At 48.2% G+C, this 16,142-nt stretch overlaps 2 protein-coding genes across 2 annotated transcripts; both read left to right on the plus strand.

The window, feature by feature from the left end:
• Positions 1-1,398: 1,398 nt before the first annotated feature.
• Positions 1,399-9,239, plus strand: foxo3a (forkhead box O3A). Its single transcript, XM_079751855.1, has 2 exons — positions 1,399-2,391; positions 6,621-9,239. The coding sequence occupies exons 1-2, from the start codon at positions 1,843-1,845 to the stop codon at positions 7,986-7,988; spliced, it is 1,917 nt and encodes a 638-aa protein (XP_079607981.1). The 5' UTR covers positions 1,399-1,842; the 3' UTR covers positions 7,989-9,239.
• A 4,249-nt stretch (positions 9,240-13,488) lies between these two features.
• On the plus strand, positions 13,489-15,998 carry tspan37 (tetraspanin 37). Its single transcript, XM_079752124.1, has 7 exons — positions 13,489-13,591; positions 13,841-14,032; positions 14,157-14,249; positions 14,337-14,435; positions 14,663-14,815; positions 15,316-15,399; positions 15,777-15,998. The coding sequence occupies exons 1-7, from the start codon at positions 13,496-13,498 to the stop codon at positions 15,852-15,854; spliced, it is 795 nt and encodes a 264-aa protein (XP_079608250.1). The 5' UTR covers positions 13,489-13,495; the 3' UTR covers positions 15,855-15,998.
• Positions 15,999-16,142: the final 144 nt, after the last annotated feature.

A 16,142-nucleotide genomic window follows, 5' to 3' on the forward strand; every position in this document is an offset into this window, starting at 1 on the left:
CTGGATAGATCAGTCTACCAGCCTACCCCTTGGACTGTAGCAAACGTTGCTCATCTATCCTTCTCACATCTAGGTGGACACGCCCACCTGGATGTCGTAAGGGGCAGATTTCCAAAACGGCTTGTTACGGCGGTTGTGAAGGCCTGATTAGGACGTGTATGTAAAGTAAAGGGCTGATTATGGTTCCACGTTCACGCAACTCAGTGACAACGAAGACGCTTTGACGCAGTCGTGAACCTCTTTGGTTCTGAGTCGGGTTTTAGTTAGCGGCCCTCGCTGTTACAATTTTTGGGAGGCGCCCTTGCGGTGGGCGCAAGGAGGGTCCGCATAGGGTCCGTAACCCCCTTGCGTTGCGTGGACCATAATCAGCCCCTTAACAGGCCTTTAACCTGATGGTGTTAGGTTATTAGGATGTGATTAGGCCTGATTAGGATGTGTGTGTGTTAAAACAACAGGACTCATGCGTCCTTATCAGCTCTCACCACGGCTGATGTAGTTCCAAAGCTCCACTGACCTTGTTAGAAACATTGTGTTTCAGGACAAGCCAATCTTCCCCTTGCGAGGGGGTTCACACACCATGGACCACATGGACTCTGATCGTATTGGCCTATAGGGACTATGTCGGTGACGTCACACTGTTGTAAAAAAGCTGTGATTAAAGTGCCGTCTTTAGAGGTTCTTGGCTCTTTTGGTCCACAGTATGTTCCTGGAGGAGGCTTCAGTTTCAGGACCGCATTTCAGCATTTGAATACTAGGCTACTTTATTTTTGTCCTTGTACTTTGCCTTTAAAGTACTTTTAATTTTAAAGGTTTATTCTGTCCAAATACTATTGAAACCGCCGCCCCCTCTATCCCGAGAACATCACTGCTCCCGTCGGTGCTGTCTCACAAGATGGCCTCCTTTGTGACGTCACTTCGCATTCCCTATGAACGAGTGAATTCCAAGGTAACGCACGGAGGAGGCTAGCGGGAGCACACGGCCAGGCACATACTGTCGCTTTAATTTCTTTGCAAGGCAAGGGGCAGGTCGTTCCTCTCTCCCCCCCACCCCCTCCTCTGTGCTTGGAGAAGGACGCGGTTTGCGCCACCACCACCACCGATTCGACTGAATGAACGGGTTGTAATCATGTCCGTTCGCCATGGTGGACTTATTCAGTATGCAAACGATTCGCGGAGAGCGTCGTTAATTTTCAACCTTCATCCGGGGTTCTTGGGCCGCGTCGGAGCGTTGTAGCGGTTCAACGGTAGCCTGTGAGCCGGGCCTATTAGAAGCCACCTCCGCCTTGATGGTATCAAGGGAGGAGGAGGAGAAGAACAAGAGAGGCGAGGAGGAGAAGACACGGATGATAAAGAACTTGGTGGTGGTGGTGGTGGTGGGGGGGAAAGGAAACGGTCAAGATGGCAGCTGTGTGTGCAGGAGGTGATGTGTCCATACTAATGAATTAATCTGAGGCATGCATGTCGTCGGATTGTAACGGAACGCGGCCGGGATTCTTCCGAGACGAGAGCGACGCGCTGGCTCTGGGAAACGCGAACATTCCCCTGAATCCAGATGGATTTTCACCAGGGTGTGGGCGATATACGCAACGAAGATGGTGATACTTGGTTGATTTGAAGGACGGATCCAGCGGACGATCTGCAGCGGGGTCCGGACAGCCCATGAGAATACAAGACGCACGTGTTTTCTGCTTGCGAGAAGATCTAAGGAGGGCCTAATTTGCATATCGTGCATAAGTAATTGCCGTTTTAAAAACCCGTAGAAATTGACGGGACGCGAGTCCCGTGTCTTCGTGTCCCGTGATTTCATTGATCTTGTGCCAAAGCCGAGATATCGCCAATAACATGGCCGAGGCGTCGCAGGACGAACAAAACCTAAACGTTGAAATAGACCCAGACTTCGAGCCCCAGAAAAGGCCCCGGTCGTGCACTTGGCCCCTGCCGCGTCCGGAGTCGGGCGCGAGCAAACCGGGGACGAATGACACTGACGTCATTCCCGAAGAGGAGGACGACGAGAATGGCGCGGCGTCCGAGAAGAACCGCGCCGAGCTCGGGCCAAGGCTGCCGCACGGAGCCTCCTCCCTGCCCGTGGAGGTACGGAGGAGCACCCCGTCCAGCAGCAGGGAGGAAGGGGTGGAGGACGGGTCCCCTTCCTTCTCCTCCATCCACCCCTCCGCCGCGGCGGCTCACGGCGGCTCTGCTTCCCAGCAGCTGAGGAAGTCTTCTGCCCGGAGGAACGCCTGGGGGAACTACTCGTACGCGGACCTCATCACGCAGGCTATCGAGAGCTCCCCGGAGAACCGGCTGACCCTGTCCCAGATCTACGACTGGATGGTGAGGTCGGTGCCCTACTTCAAGGACAAAGGAGACAGCAACAGCTCCGCGGGCTGGAAGGTGAGCGGTGGTCGGTGGTGTGAGAAGGGGGTGACGTGCTGCTTGTGACACCAAAACAAAACCTACCCCACAACAATACCCCGCATGGTTCATTAGCATATCAACTGCACTGTGTGCTGCACTGAGTGAGATGCAAGCCACTACAGTGGACACAGTTATGTCCATGTCAGATAAGCACCTTGGGCTTTGGTCAAGTGCATTCGACTGATATCAACGTGGCGTATAGGGTGTCTGAGGACAGCTAAACATTGTGTGTGTGTGTGGGGGGGGGGAGAGGGGGGGGGGGCTAGATATCCAAGTCTGGTGTTATTTTGAATATAAACTGTACACTGTTCGATCGAAAGACTTGTGTGTATGATGCAATGAACTCTCACTCACTCACACACACACACGTGGTGGTAGGGCTTTTGCTCCTGTGTCTGTTCGGTGGGAATTGCAACAGGATTAGTTTAGCCTGGGAAACCAATTCATCTGCCGTGGATTCAGTTCTGATCAAATCTCCGAGCTTTCCCGGATTTAAATCTGGGAAGGGAGGGGGAGAGAGGGAGACGTGTAATCCTGCACAACTGTATGTCATTTTGGCCTACATTATTGCGACGGTTACTGTGATTGTTTTATTTGAATACATGTATATGAGGTTAAGAAAGTTTGCATGAATGAAGTCTGTAACGGAAAGCAGGTACTTACGTACACAATCTAGTGTGTTTGTGTTTTGTGTATCCGTTAGGTTTGTTAGGTTTGCATGTGTGCGGTGTTTCCTTAATTCAGTAAAAACGCAGTGGTTCATGTTGTTTGTAAAACAAAGACAATATGCTGACATCGACGCGTTCTGCGAGGTACTGCCGGTGTCACGCGCCAATTAGCGTCAGGTGCAGCAGAGTGGCCGACGGGAGCGCGCACGTCTGGGCGCGCCGTTGTTGTGATTGCTTCATTTGGTTTAATCACGGTCATCACGGGACTCCCCGTAACAGAAATAAACGAATAAATCAAACCAGCCTCCCCCGGCCCCATTTAGTAGGAAGGGCATGTAACATACAATCATGTATAATGGCCCACTGGGTCCTCGTTCCAGGCTGGAGGGGAAGTGGAGGTTGGATGCCACTAGTGGATAAGGCGCTGCGGCCCTCCGCAGTCACTTTATGTTACCCTTTACAGGGGCACTCTTTACTACAGTGTGACCCTGCACGGTTGTCAGCGGGCTCCCCGCTGTCTCCCTTCTATACCAGGGCAGTGAATATTTCGATTTAGATGATTTCTTGATTCCGTTCTAATTTCAGGGACCTCTCAAGTGCGCTCAGAAAGTCGGTGTGGCAATATTTTTGGCACGAAAGGCTATGAGAGTGTGTGAAATATCATGTCGTTTTGATATTTAAAAAAGCTATATCAACTGATGCAATGATCTTAACACACAAAGGAAAGATCAAAAGCTCTTCGGTAGTTCAGAATCTCAATTCAAAATGTTATCTGATTCCCGAGCAGTGTTGGTGCAGTGTTGGTGTGGTTAGGGTTAGCTACGGGTTAGGGTCAGCTTAGTTGGCTTCGGGTCTGACCGCGTTGCTGGATTCCTCTGGATGCGGTAGTCCAGATGGACAGTTGTTGTTTGTGGTCGTTAAAGCCGGCTATGTTTAGGTCTTCCTTTCCAGCCCGTCCCCCTCCTGGGAGAGAAGAGAAGGTCCAGAGAAGGGCCGCTCGGTCGTGGGTGCAGCTGGCGCGACGCCGCCAGGCCCGCAGGCCAGGAGCTTAGCTTAGCCTGGATCAAACGCAGCTTGTGAGCCAGGTTGTAGCTCGGAGCTGGCAGGCTTCGCAGCCCTGATCCCCACCACCCACAGGACCCTAAGGCCCAGAGCCAACAAGAGCACAGAGTTCACTTCATGTTGCTCGCAAGACACAAACAAGATGTGGACCCACGTCCTTTTAACAGAGTAACAACGTCCCCAGAGAAACTAAACAAACTGGACGCGGAAAAGTCATTAACATTGCTTTGCGTCCATCACAATCGGCTTTGGGCTTTGTTTGGACTAAGAAGCATGTGCAGTCTTTTAGTGTGGAGGGACTGAGGTACCAGCAGTCACCACATGGTCAGATGTTACCAAGGTCCAATGGCATGATGGAGGCCATGACTATTAGGGGTGGGGGGGAAGAGGGCAACGGCCCCAAGGGGAAGGCGCTGGGTTGGGGACGTGTCCCGGCAACGGGGTGTACAATACAAGTGTGTAGTGGGCACCAAGGAATCACTGGTTCTCTGGACCTTTTTGCCCTGGGGGCTCAGGGCATTCATGTCCTGGGCAGACCCAGGCTCCCCTCAACCTCTGGCCCTCACTATGGAGGACTGAGGGTCAGTAGCTGGTGGTACGTGTGTTGCTCCAGCGGATTACAGACAGATTAGGGGTCTGTGTGTAGAGTGTGTGATACAGATGCTCGCCAATGGCCACTCGTCGGATGACTGAAATGACCGCGAATGCAAAGACCGCAACAAAACCAAATCTAGAAAGATATGACAGGAAACAGGGCCGTTTGAATATTGTCCAAATCACCTGGCAATATCTCGCTAGATTTAACCAGTAGATTAATTAAATGCAAGTGATTCAAATGCAAGGGGTCATTTGAAGACAGCAGTTTTTTTTTTGCCACAAGGGTATCACATTAGAAGCAGAATATATGACCAGACGTTGTGAACCTGTGGCTGAGACTCTGGTACTCCAGTGTTACACAGGAAACCATACCCCCCCCCATGGTGGGAGCATGTCTTCTGCGCTGGGTTCTTGACACGGCCCCAGTAGAGGGACGTCCAATCGCTGGGACCTTTGGGTCAGTCATGTGCTGGTCCGAGTGAAGAAAGTGCCTGCTCGCTGTCCTAATCCTATAATTAGCTTTGAGGGAAGGCTTTGCCTGTGGACTCTGTGAGCGGAGCGGCCCATTGACGGCTGGTCTCCATGTGGGCAGGCTGCTCGATGCAATGCTAAACGCGTTGGATCCTGGGACTGATTACGAGGCTTTGGAAGTGCTTTCATTCAAACCTGCCTCATAATTCATGCCGTCTCTTTTAAATTGAAAACCCTCTGCCACGATCAGATTTAGCTTGTGTTTTCGGTTTTTTAATTTTTTAATTTGTAACATAATACATCTTTATTTGTGGATTTTTTTCTGTGATTGATCAAAGGTCAACCTGACCTCATCTATTAGCCCTCCGGATTAGGCTATTGCTGGGATTTAATTGAATGTAGCAAATCAATACAAGCATTAAATCATCTTTCTTAATTAGTTCACTGTATAATTATCTAAATATTAACCAATGAAAAGGGTCATCAAATGATAACAGTAAATGATATCTTTGTATTCTCAGATAAATGCTATAGTTTTACCCCCTTGCATTACTTCAGTGTAATTACTAAAATACTTAGTTCCTCATGATATTCTTTAACATGGGGTTTGACTTCATAAGCCGATAATGATCTTGTCCTCAAACTCCCTTTAGTTGTGTCTCCACCCGTATCAGCACTACCCTGGTTCCCTCCCTTACTTAGGAAGCTGCATTTTCATTGCAGTGCGAACTGCAGGTTTTCTCTCACACACTCTGGTCTCTCGGTTTTATACTCTCTCCGTATCTCTCACACTCTGACTTATGCTGCATGCCAGTCACCTTGGAAGTCGGAGCTGAGAATGACGTCATTCCTGAGTTGAATGTGTTTCAGTACAGCATGTCGGAAAACCTGGATGTCATTTATTATCAGCAATACCAGTTCTAGCCAGGTTAGCCATGTTGACAATACAAGTTGATAATGCCAGAGAGCCTAATACTTTTCTGCAGTAACCAGCTTTATACTCTCATAGTGTGTGTGTGTGTGTGTGTGTGTGTGAGAGAGAGAACCTGGAGCCTTTGGCAACGTTGGTGCGGTCTCCGTAGTGCGGCTGAGGACCTAGTGGAGGCCACTGCAGTGCTCCTGGTTGTGTTGTTTTGATGACCATTCCGCTAGCTATCTTTGTTGTATAAGGGGAATGGGTTATCCCAGGGATCGTTAGTGTTTGGCACTTGGTTAGATGAACATCCTTACTGTACCGACAGCGATACATTGTTCTTTCTCTTTCTTCTGACAAATATATTATTGGAAGTCGCTTTGGATAAAAGCGCCTGCTTAACGTTACCAGCCGTTCGGCTTGTAACAGCTAATCTCACTCTCACCTGGTGGTATAATATGTCCCCTTTTAAAGTAAACGTCTTCTCTCTCCAGAACTCCATCCGCCACAACCTGTCGCTGCACAGCCGCTTCGTCAAGGTGCAGAACGAGGGCACGGGCAAGAGCTCCTGGTGGATGGTCAACCCCGAGGGCGGCAAGGGGGGCAAGGCGCCGCGCCGCCGCGCCGTCTCCATGGACAACAGCAAGTACATCAAGGGGGCCCGGGGGCGGGCCACCAAGAAGAAGGCGTCCCTGATGGCTGCCCAGGACGGCAGCTCGGAGAGCTCGTCCAGCCTGTCCAAGTGGACGGGCAGCCCCACGTCGCGAAGCAGCGACGAGCTGGACGCCTGGACCGACTTCCGCTCGCGCACCAACTCCAACGCCAGCACGCTGAGCGGCCGCCTGTCGCCCATCCTGGCCAACCTGGAGCTGGACGAGGCTCAGGATGGCGGCGGCGGCGGCGGCGACGACTCGGCCCCCCCCTCCCCCATGCTGTACTCCAGCCCCAGCGCCATGTCCCCCTCCACGGGCCCCATGGCGCTCCCCGACCTGGCAGGCACCATGAACCTCAACGACGGGCTCTCGGACAACCTGATGGACGACCTCCTGGACAACATCAGCCTGACGGCAGCCCAGCAGGCACCCCCCGGCGAGGGGGGCGACGACAACGACGACGACGAGGAGGGGGAGGGCGAGGACGGCGGGGGCCGGGGAGAAGGGACGCAGGCCGGCTCGGTGTTCCCCTTCGGCTGCCCCGGGGCCGGGCTGGGCAGCCCCTCGGCCAGCTTCGGCGCCCCCTCCCTGTTCAGCCCGCCGTCCATCACCAGCCTGCGCCAGTCGCCCATGCAGACCATCCAGGAGAACAAGCAGACCACCTTCTCGTGCGGCCCGCTGTTCGGCGACGCGGCGCTGCAGGACCTGCTCGGCCTGGAGGCCCATGGCCCCGCCAACGTCATGCTGACCCAGTCGGACCCTCTCATGTCCCAGGCCATGAGCGGGGCCTTGCAGAACTCCCGGCGCAACGCCCTGCTGCTGCGCAAGGACCCCCCGCTGAGCATCATGGCCGGCCTTGCCCCCGGCGGCGGCAGCGGCGTCTCCGTGGCGGGTTGGCAAGCGGGCTTGCCGACCCACGCCAACGGCCGGTCGGCGTCGAGCATGGCCGGGCCCGACGCCAAAGCACGGCTCCAGAAGTCCCCGGTGAAGTCCGGGTCTCTGCCGCTGGGCGCCGACCTGGACCTGGACGTGTTCAACGGCGACCTGGAGTGCGACATGGACGCCATCATCCGCAACGAGCTGATGGACGCCGACTGCCTGGACCTGAGCTTCGAGTCGCACCTCGCCACGGCCCAGAACACGGAGAGGAACGGCGGGAGTTTCTCGGGCTCCGCGAAGACCTCCCCGCAGAGCTGGGTCCCCGGCTGAAGGCGTCGGAGAGGCTGAGGGCATGTGGGTGGGTGGAGGGAGTAGGCGAGCTGCTGCGGGTAGTAAATGTAGAATAGGGGACATGGTCTTGCGTTAAGCTACCTAGAAGCTAAAATCGAAATACGTGAAAGTGTACTCGTGCGACTTGTTTTCCGTTGTCTTTTTATTCTTTTTTCTAACGTAAGGCATTGTACTCGGTACTGTATTAAGTTTAGTGTCAAAAGACTCAGACGGCTGTCTTTGGAGTGGTCAACAGACTTGTGTCGGAGAGGACAAACCGTTTTCTGGACAAAAAGGAAATTAAGGGAGGTTTTTGTCACCACTAGATAAAAAAAAATTAAAAAAAAAAGTCTCAGGGAACGTCTCGTCACAAAGTGAGACAGGAAACTGCTCCCACCGGGGACGCACTCTGACCCGAACCAACGCCATGTTTTTGCCAAACCAGCTGCCGTCCTGGAACGGACGCCAGCCCGTTTACAGAACCACAGCGAACGGGACCTCTGGATCCCACAGAGTTTACTTGATTAGCCTATTTTCAGCGATTCTTTTTAGAGTCTAAGCAGACTTAAATTGGAAACGAGTGTTAATTGAAATAAAACGCCAACCTTTCATTCTCCCCGTTAACGCATCCAGCCATGAAACAAGAACTGCAGAGATGTTATCGAAATGTGAAATGATCGACATTGTTTTGTACTTGATTAAGTTTCTAATTATGAAGGTTTTATCCTGGGTTTTTAATGACACTACTGCGAATGCAGTTTTCCTCATAAGAGTTTGATCAAGCCCAAACATCGTCCCATCTCTCTATGAACATAAGGGTTTTAATGGTATGCTTAGGACCGTGGTCAGCTATCTCCTTAATAGCGTTAGTTACTCTGGCCATTTTGTAGTGGATCATAAAAATGCTATCTTGGGATGTTCTTCGGCAGTGAAACCCCATCTTTTTTTTTTGGTGTTGAACAACTTGGTGCTATTAAAGGAGAGATAATGGGGAGCGGTCTCAGATAGCCTGCCGTTACCGGCCTCCCCTCGTTATCAGCGCAGTAGCATGAGTGAAAAAAGAAATGTTGTATTTTAACGTATTTTAAATATTGCCAAAATGTTTCCAAAAGGTGAACAGATAAACGAGCGTTACACGGTGTGTAAATATTAGTACTCGTTGTCGACAAGCAAAAAATATATCCAATAAAGCCAGACAACAACCATTTTGTAGCAACAGTGAAGACGAGTTTCACATGTGTCCGTTTTCTCTATCAGGATTAAAATGAACCCCACCCAACGGCACATTGCAGGGACCATATTCCGATGTTTTGGTCTACATTAGAGGGAGAATATAGTGTTTAATCTATCGTGTGTCTGTAATTTCGTGCTCGGCCTATTTCCATATTATTTGTGCGGGAGCGTATCTATGTTCCCCGGGTCCTTTGTTCCCCGGGTCCTATGTTCCCCGCTTTGTATGTGACCGGGGAACATAGGACCCTGTGAGCAAATCTTTTTTCGTAGGATGGCAGGGGCAAGTACCACCTTTTTCGCCTCTGATTCGCCTGTGATCGGTTAGAATGTCTCTCCTCCGATTGGTTATGGTTAGGGTGAGGTTTAGGGTTAACCCTCACCCTAACCATAACCCTAAACCTGACCCTAACCCTTTGCACCCGGGGAACATAGGACCTGGGGAACATAGGGATGACCCCATTTGTGCGACCTTATTCAGCTCTACAGCGAAAACTCACTAAAGCTCTGTGTAGCTTAAATCACTCGATTTCAGATTGCAGAGACTCACTATATTGGAATTATGGCAATAAAACTGCAACTTTGGGGCCTTGTTATTTCATGCAGCAGTTTTCTTCCAAATGCAGCTCATCGTTTAGTTGTATTGTAGGATTAAAACTCGAAATAGAAAGGGGCTTTGGCTTGGATACTTATCATTTTATCCCCTCCCCCTCCCCCAAGGTCACACTCTGGTCTGCTGTCTCTTGGAGAAAACCTCAGCCAACATTCCCTTCACTTCCTCTTGTTTGAAACCCCACCTCGTCCTGACCTGGTGTGTTTCCACCTGATTGTCTGGGCTGTGTCCGAAATGGTGCATGTGAATAAAGCTTGAAGAAGCTACAATGTTCGAGTAGTGGCTTTTTAATACGCGCCTTCCTTGCGCTGCGGCAGCTTGAAGGAGCTGGAACTCGATGCTCGGTTTGTGGCCCCTGCGGTCGAATCGATGCGATGCTGGACGATGACGTCCTGAGTCAAGGGGCCAATCACCCCGCTGTATCCAGAGGACCGAATCTGCCGGTAGAGAGCTGAGGAAATTAATGAATGGAGGATAGATGATGTAATGCATTGTAACGCAAGTAGGACGGCGGTCCGTTGGACAGTATTTCAATCCTGAATGTCGATAGACTTAAAAACAGACTACATAGTATCGAAATGTAATTATTTGACGCGACCGCACACAATATTCATTCTTAAAAACGACAGATGAAAATGAAAACCCAGTTTAAAAAAACGTTTTTGTTGAAGTGGATCTTTGCCGCCCTCTAGCGATCAACTGCGCTCACTGTCTTCCTCTGCGACCTTTTTCAATTGAAGAGACTGAATGGGGCAATTTAAGACGTTCCTGATGACACCAAAACAAGCATGCACTTTAATTAGTACTTCTCTTTATTAAAGTAAAAGTGGAAGAAAATGCCTTTAGGCTCAGCCATGTGTGATGTTTACAAAGCTCCCTTTGGGGGTGTCCGCCTGGGCGCAGATGGACGCTGATCTGGTCAAGCAGCTACGCTCAGGTAGGAGGCCAAGGGCTTTTCTCTAACCGAGATGGCAACCAGATCTGACAGGTGAAGACTGAATAAGGAACAGACACTTTTATCCCAACCCCACGCCGGAGAGTCGACGCCCTGCTCTACCCAGAATACCTACCGATGGCGTTACAGAATAGTTTAACCAACAATATACATAATATCCTAATGACACCAGCTACTGGATCTGTGTATTTATCTATTTTATTGTATTGTATGTGTGTGTGATTGTGTTTTTTTTTATTTAAACCCACCATTAGAGCCCCTGGCGCAATCGAAAAAGGTCGCAGAGGAAGACAGTGAGCGCAGTTGATCGCTAGAGGGCGGCAAAGATCCACCTCAACCAAAACGTTTTTTTAAACTGGGTTTTCATTTTCATCCGTCGTTTTTAAGAATGAATATTGTGTGCGGTCGCAAGGATGACACGCAATCTCGTGAGGCGTTCTAGATTTTAATTTCTTAATATCTCAATTCTAATAATTTATAATAATAACTTTTGGGTTGGGTATTGTTTTGGATGGACCCCCCCCCCCCCCATTGTTTTGGATGGACCAACAATAACCAACCCAAAACCTAGTAGGATAAATTATTAGAATTGAGATATGAAGAAAATATTGCATCACCGATCATGTCAATGCCATGGGGTCTGGCCAGAAAAGGACCATAAAATAAGTTATGTTGCGAAGGAAGAAAGGCAACGAAAGACCTTACGGAAGCCCAAAACCCCCAAACAGGTATAAAGCCATATAAGAGGGGTGAGTTCACTGATATGGTCCTTGATATCATAGGAGGAGAAAAATCAGAAGCTCTGTATGGCATTGAAGGCATAGAAGGAGATGGAGAGGCCACAATTACAGAGATTAGGACGTCAGAAGAATGTGAGCAAAATTCTCCTGCAGAGGAAAAGCTTGTACTGGACCTGAATCAAGTGATAGAGGAGCAAGATAGATCTGTGGATGTAAGGGAGAAAGTCTGACGTTCCTACAAAAAAACGCAAACGTTCCTCAGCTACAAACCAGGATGGTAACAGCTACGAGTCACTTCTGAAACAGGATGTACAATGATGTGCGCTCTCCCGTCCATCGCTGGTGGACAGTCGCTACCTCTCCAGAGCCCTGTACACACCGCTGGGCCGACCTGAAGTGGGATGAAGAGGGTTGCTGAAGCGTCTACATGAGGAAGGTTCAGGACCAGCCACGGAACACACCGCTGGCAGATGATGAAAAACGAATTTGATATTTTGTCGTGTCGTTGTTTCGGGCCAGGTATATGACTTGGAGAGTGGTAAATGTTCAACACGTGTTTTATTCAGAGACACAAGGTAAACAAGTTTGCGTTCTGGAGGTGGTTCGTGAAGCATCTCACGAACACAGGTAAGAATTCAGTTTGTATTGGAAGTGGGCGGAATGATAAATAAGCCACGCCTACAGGTTTTAATTGACCCAGGTAAACCTTCGGTCTGTCTTGGCCTGTCTGACTTATCTTCAATCCCATAATACTGTATCTGGTGTTGTGTCGACCACTGTATGTGTACTATAAGCAATTCATGACAACATGAAACATGCTGTTTAAATAAATTATAGACAAAAAAAACCCACTCAGTCGTTATTTTCCCCGATTGGAGTCGAAGGAGCTGGAGTCGATCTCCACACCCTCACCAGTCTCTGACGGCCACATCCTCACCGGGCAGGGACACGTGTGAGGTGTGTCCGAGGATATCCCCCCCCCCCACACACACACACACCTGACACCGGATAAACGACTCTTTGAGCTGACTGAGACTAACCCCCCACCCTCACCCACCTTACACTCAGAGCCGGCTCCTCTCCACCCCACCCTCGTCCTCTATGACTGTGCCCCAGCATGTCCCACATGACTTGTCTGTGTGTTCACTTTCTAACCCCTACCTGCACGATAATGACGGGGGTCTGTAGTTACTTTACTCTTTTTTTTAAAAAAAAAATATATATTTGGATACTAGGTGGCGTTGATTTTTTTAATTGAATAAAAAGTACAAACCATCCTGACGATCGGCATGCAATGAGTAGGCTATGCAATGAAATGTATAAGTGAGAGTAACACAAAGTGTGCAATGAAATGCAAAAAGTTTGCAATGAAATGTAAAAGTAAGAGTAACGTAGAAGCACTGCATTATTATAGGCTTACAGAAAGATAAAAGATACATCGTGATCTAAAAAGCAATAAACCGCAAATAGCAATATTAAATATATAGCACTAGTAGGCCTATGCTATAGCAGCGTTTAAACAGTGTGACAATCAATGAAGAGGTGACTGTTTACAATGTCCAATGTATTTCAGGTACCGGTCGCGTTCTGGGTGTTGTCAGTGTCAGAGAGTGTATGTGAGTGACTCAAAGGGGGCAGGCATAGTAACACATTTATAAAAAATATAGTCTAGTAAAATATTGAACCGTAAGGCTTATATGACTTATATGGCCACGTGATAGGTTTACCAGAGACGGATAACAATACATAAACAACAGTCAATAAAGACAAGTAGGGTTGGGCCGAGTTTAATTAGGCTATAGGAAGCATCGAGTGTTTCCGTATTATATCAGCGTTTTGAGGGAGGTTGAAGAGGTATTGTTTTATCACATCTACGTTCGACGATGATTGTTTGGCTCTTCTTTATTTACTGTCATTGTTCCTTTTGTTCCTCCTCTGTCCGATTGACAGTGGTATCCTTTCAAAGCGCATGATTAAACAAGACAGCAGCGTCCGCTTCCAAGAGATGCATTTCTCCGGAGATACTTTAAGAACAAGTCTACGGATTACAAGTCAACTTCTGTGGGTAAGACGTTCGGTGACCTGCAGTTATATATGCGCTTTGAAAATGACAACCTGGAAAGTAAAAGTATGCTGATCTGTAAGAAAGTTGGGTGTAGGAGCAAACATGTTTTGAGCAAAAGAAGGCAGGAAATAATAATAATAATAACGAATTCAATAGGGTTCTTATGTTTTTCGTAGGACCCCTTATTATTATAATCATAATAAAAGCATACTAATGTACGCTAACATTTCTCCAACTGTTTTCCAAAAGGTGGTGGGGTTATTGTTGGCCCTCAGCGGACTCTATCTGCTGTTGAACTTCAGCGAGGGCCGACCCTTCTTCTCGGGATACTCAATCCTCATGCCCGGGGTGCTCGCGCTCTCCACCGCCGCGCTCCTATTGGTCGCCGGCGTGATTGGCTGCATGGCTGCTTCTCAAACCTCGGTCTTTTTGCAGGGCTTGGTAATAATCATAACGAGGAAAATAATAAATGATAATAATAATATAATGTTATTAAGAATTACGTCTATGATGATGATAAGGATAATTATGAGTTAGTTACATCTGTGTAGTCGATTTAATTTTTATAACTGTTTCCCCCCAGTTCGTTTATCTATTGGTGGTGGCGATGTGTCTCCAGGGGACAGCTTCAGCACTAGCCTACTACTACTCTGACAAGGTGTGCAAAATCCGTTATCAAAGGTCTAGAATAACGCTAGGCCCGCAGCTTCCAGTACATTTGATCTGTTATGCTTTTTTCCTACAGATCGATTCAGAGTTGTCTGTTCTAAGTGAGGTTTTCTACAACTATTCAGGCAGCAGCCAAGACCCGCTTGTAAGGGCTGTGGACAGTACACAAGAAGAGGTACGTGTTTGTGTGTGTGTGTGTGTGTGTGTGTGTGTGTGTGTGTGTGTGTGTGTGTGTGTGTGTTTGTTTGTACGCGTCGTGCATGTGTCCTTGTGTGTTTTTGTATGTACTTACTTTCACCTATACAAAGGTCCCAATGCTAAACGGTGAAGATCATCTATAATTGTAATAAATACCTAACTTAATAAAACCCTGTTTTGTCCCTGGGTCCAATCCCTGCACAGCTACAGTGCTGTGGGGTCCAGGGCTACCGTGATTGGCTCAGCACCCCTTGGTTCAACCGGAGTGGGCCACTCATGTTCCCTCAGAGCTGTTGTAACTCCTCCCACTTCTACTGCACCAGCAGCTCTGAGGAACCCTGGGAACCTTACGTACAGGTGAACCGTTGAGCGGTCGTCAGGGCAACCCTATACCATAAGGGTGAACCATGTGGGAACCTTTCATTAACATAAGTGAATACAGTCGTAAGCATTCACTAACAGTTAACTGACAGTGAACTTAGGAAATGATGTTCATGTTCACTACTGTAGTGATATGTACATTACAAAGTTTGTTACAAATGTTCATTACAATCTACTAACAGACACACATTGTCCTTACATAACTGGAGGTTTGGGACCAGAGTCCAACCCTTCATCCCCTTCCCTTCCCTTCCCTTCGTAAATCTTAAATATATTGCACTTTGAACTATTGCACTTCTTCTACAATGCATTTTCGAACTTTGCCTTCATTTTGTTTAATTTCTCTATTTAATTTTTTTGTTTCATTTTATTGCATGACGGTGTTTTTATGTGAAACACTTTGAGTCTGCCTCGTGTGTCAAAGGTGCTGTATGAATAAAGTTGCCTGGCCTTCATCCCCGTGGTTTCCTCCTCAGGGCTGTCAGGAGAGGCTGGAGGAGGCGCTGGGGTTTGTGCTGAGTCTGATCACCTGGTCCCTGCTGCCCCTGATCCCGGTGGAGGTCAGAGGCCCCGTGCTCCAGGGACTTGTTGTTCAGGGTCATCCATTTTGTTTTAAGGGGTCACATGACCGTGTTCATCCTAGGGGCCGAGGAGGAACACTTGCGGTCCTCTTTGTGATTTTATATTATTTAAATAAAGATGTGCTGAATATAACGGGTGAAATACGTTTTCTTAATAGAAACACAATTATGTCAACAGATTAGTGACAGATAACTAGCTAACTAACTTTTAACTATTGCAGAGAAATGCAACATTGAAATACAATCAATCTGTTTCGATTTTTTTTTTTTTTTATGAAGTCTCATATGTATATGACTGTTTATATTCCTATATTCAGCCAAACCAAAGCCTCTCTCCTTCTCTCCTCTCGTTGCAGATTCTGGGCGTCGCTATCATGGCCCACATGATGACGAACAACCAACTGTTGCTGGATTACACCGTTCTGGAGCAGTAGTCAAGTTGAATTACAACAGTCAAGTTGAACACAACACACACACACACACACACACACACACACACACACACACACACACACTAAAATAAATTAAACTCTGATAACAAGGTACTACTATACACAATTTAATGTGAATGTCCATAAACACGCCAGAACATTTATTCTGAAATAATATATTATTGTGAGGGAAAATACTAATTGTTCAATGAAAATATACAAATAAATTGTTGTGAATTTTTCGGTGCTTACTTTTTGGGGTATATTTTAATAGGTTAATGCACTTACTGT

Source organism: Pollachius pollachius (assembly GCF_949987615.1).
Source record: "Pollachius pollachius genome assembly, chromosome: 15".
NCBI classification, from domain to species: Eukaryota; Metazoa; Chordata; class Actinopteri; order Gadiformes; family Gadidae; genus Pollachius; species Pollachius pollachius.

Coding starts and splice junctions, on each gene's coding strand:
- foxo3a (XM_079751855.1), top strand. CDS start 1,843: ATGGCCGAGGCGTCGCAGGACGAACAAAACCTAAACGTTGAAATAGAC. Junction 2,392..6,620: donor ACAGCTCCGCGGGCTGGAAG/GTGAGCGGTGGT, acceptor TTCTCTCTCCAG/AACTCCATCCGCCACAACCT.
- tspan37 (XM_079752124.1), top strand. CDS start 13,496: ATGATTAAACAAGACAGCAGCGTCCGCTTCCAAGAGATGCATTTCTCC. Junction 13,592..13,840: donor TTACAAGTCAACTTCTGTGG/GTAAGACGTTCG, acceptor GTTTTCCAAAAG/GTGGTGGGGTTATTGTTGGC. Junction 15,400..15,776: donor TGCCCCTGATCCCGGTGGAG/GTCAGAGGCCCC, acceptor CTCTCGTTGCAG/ATTCTGGGCGTCGCTATCAT.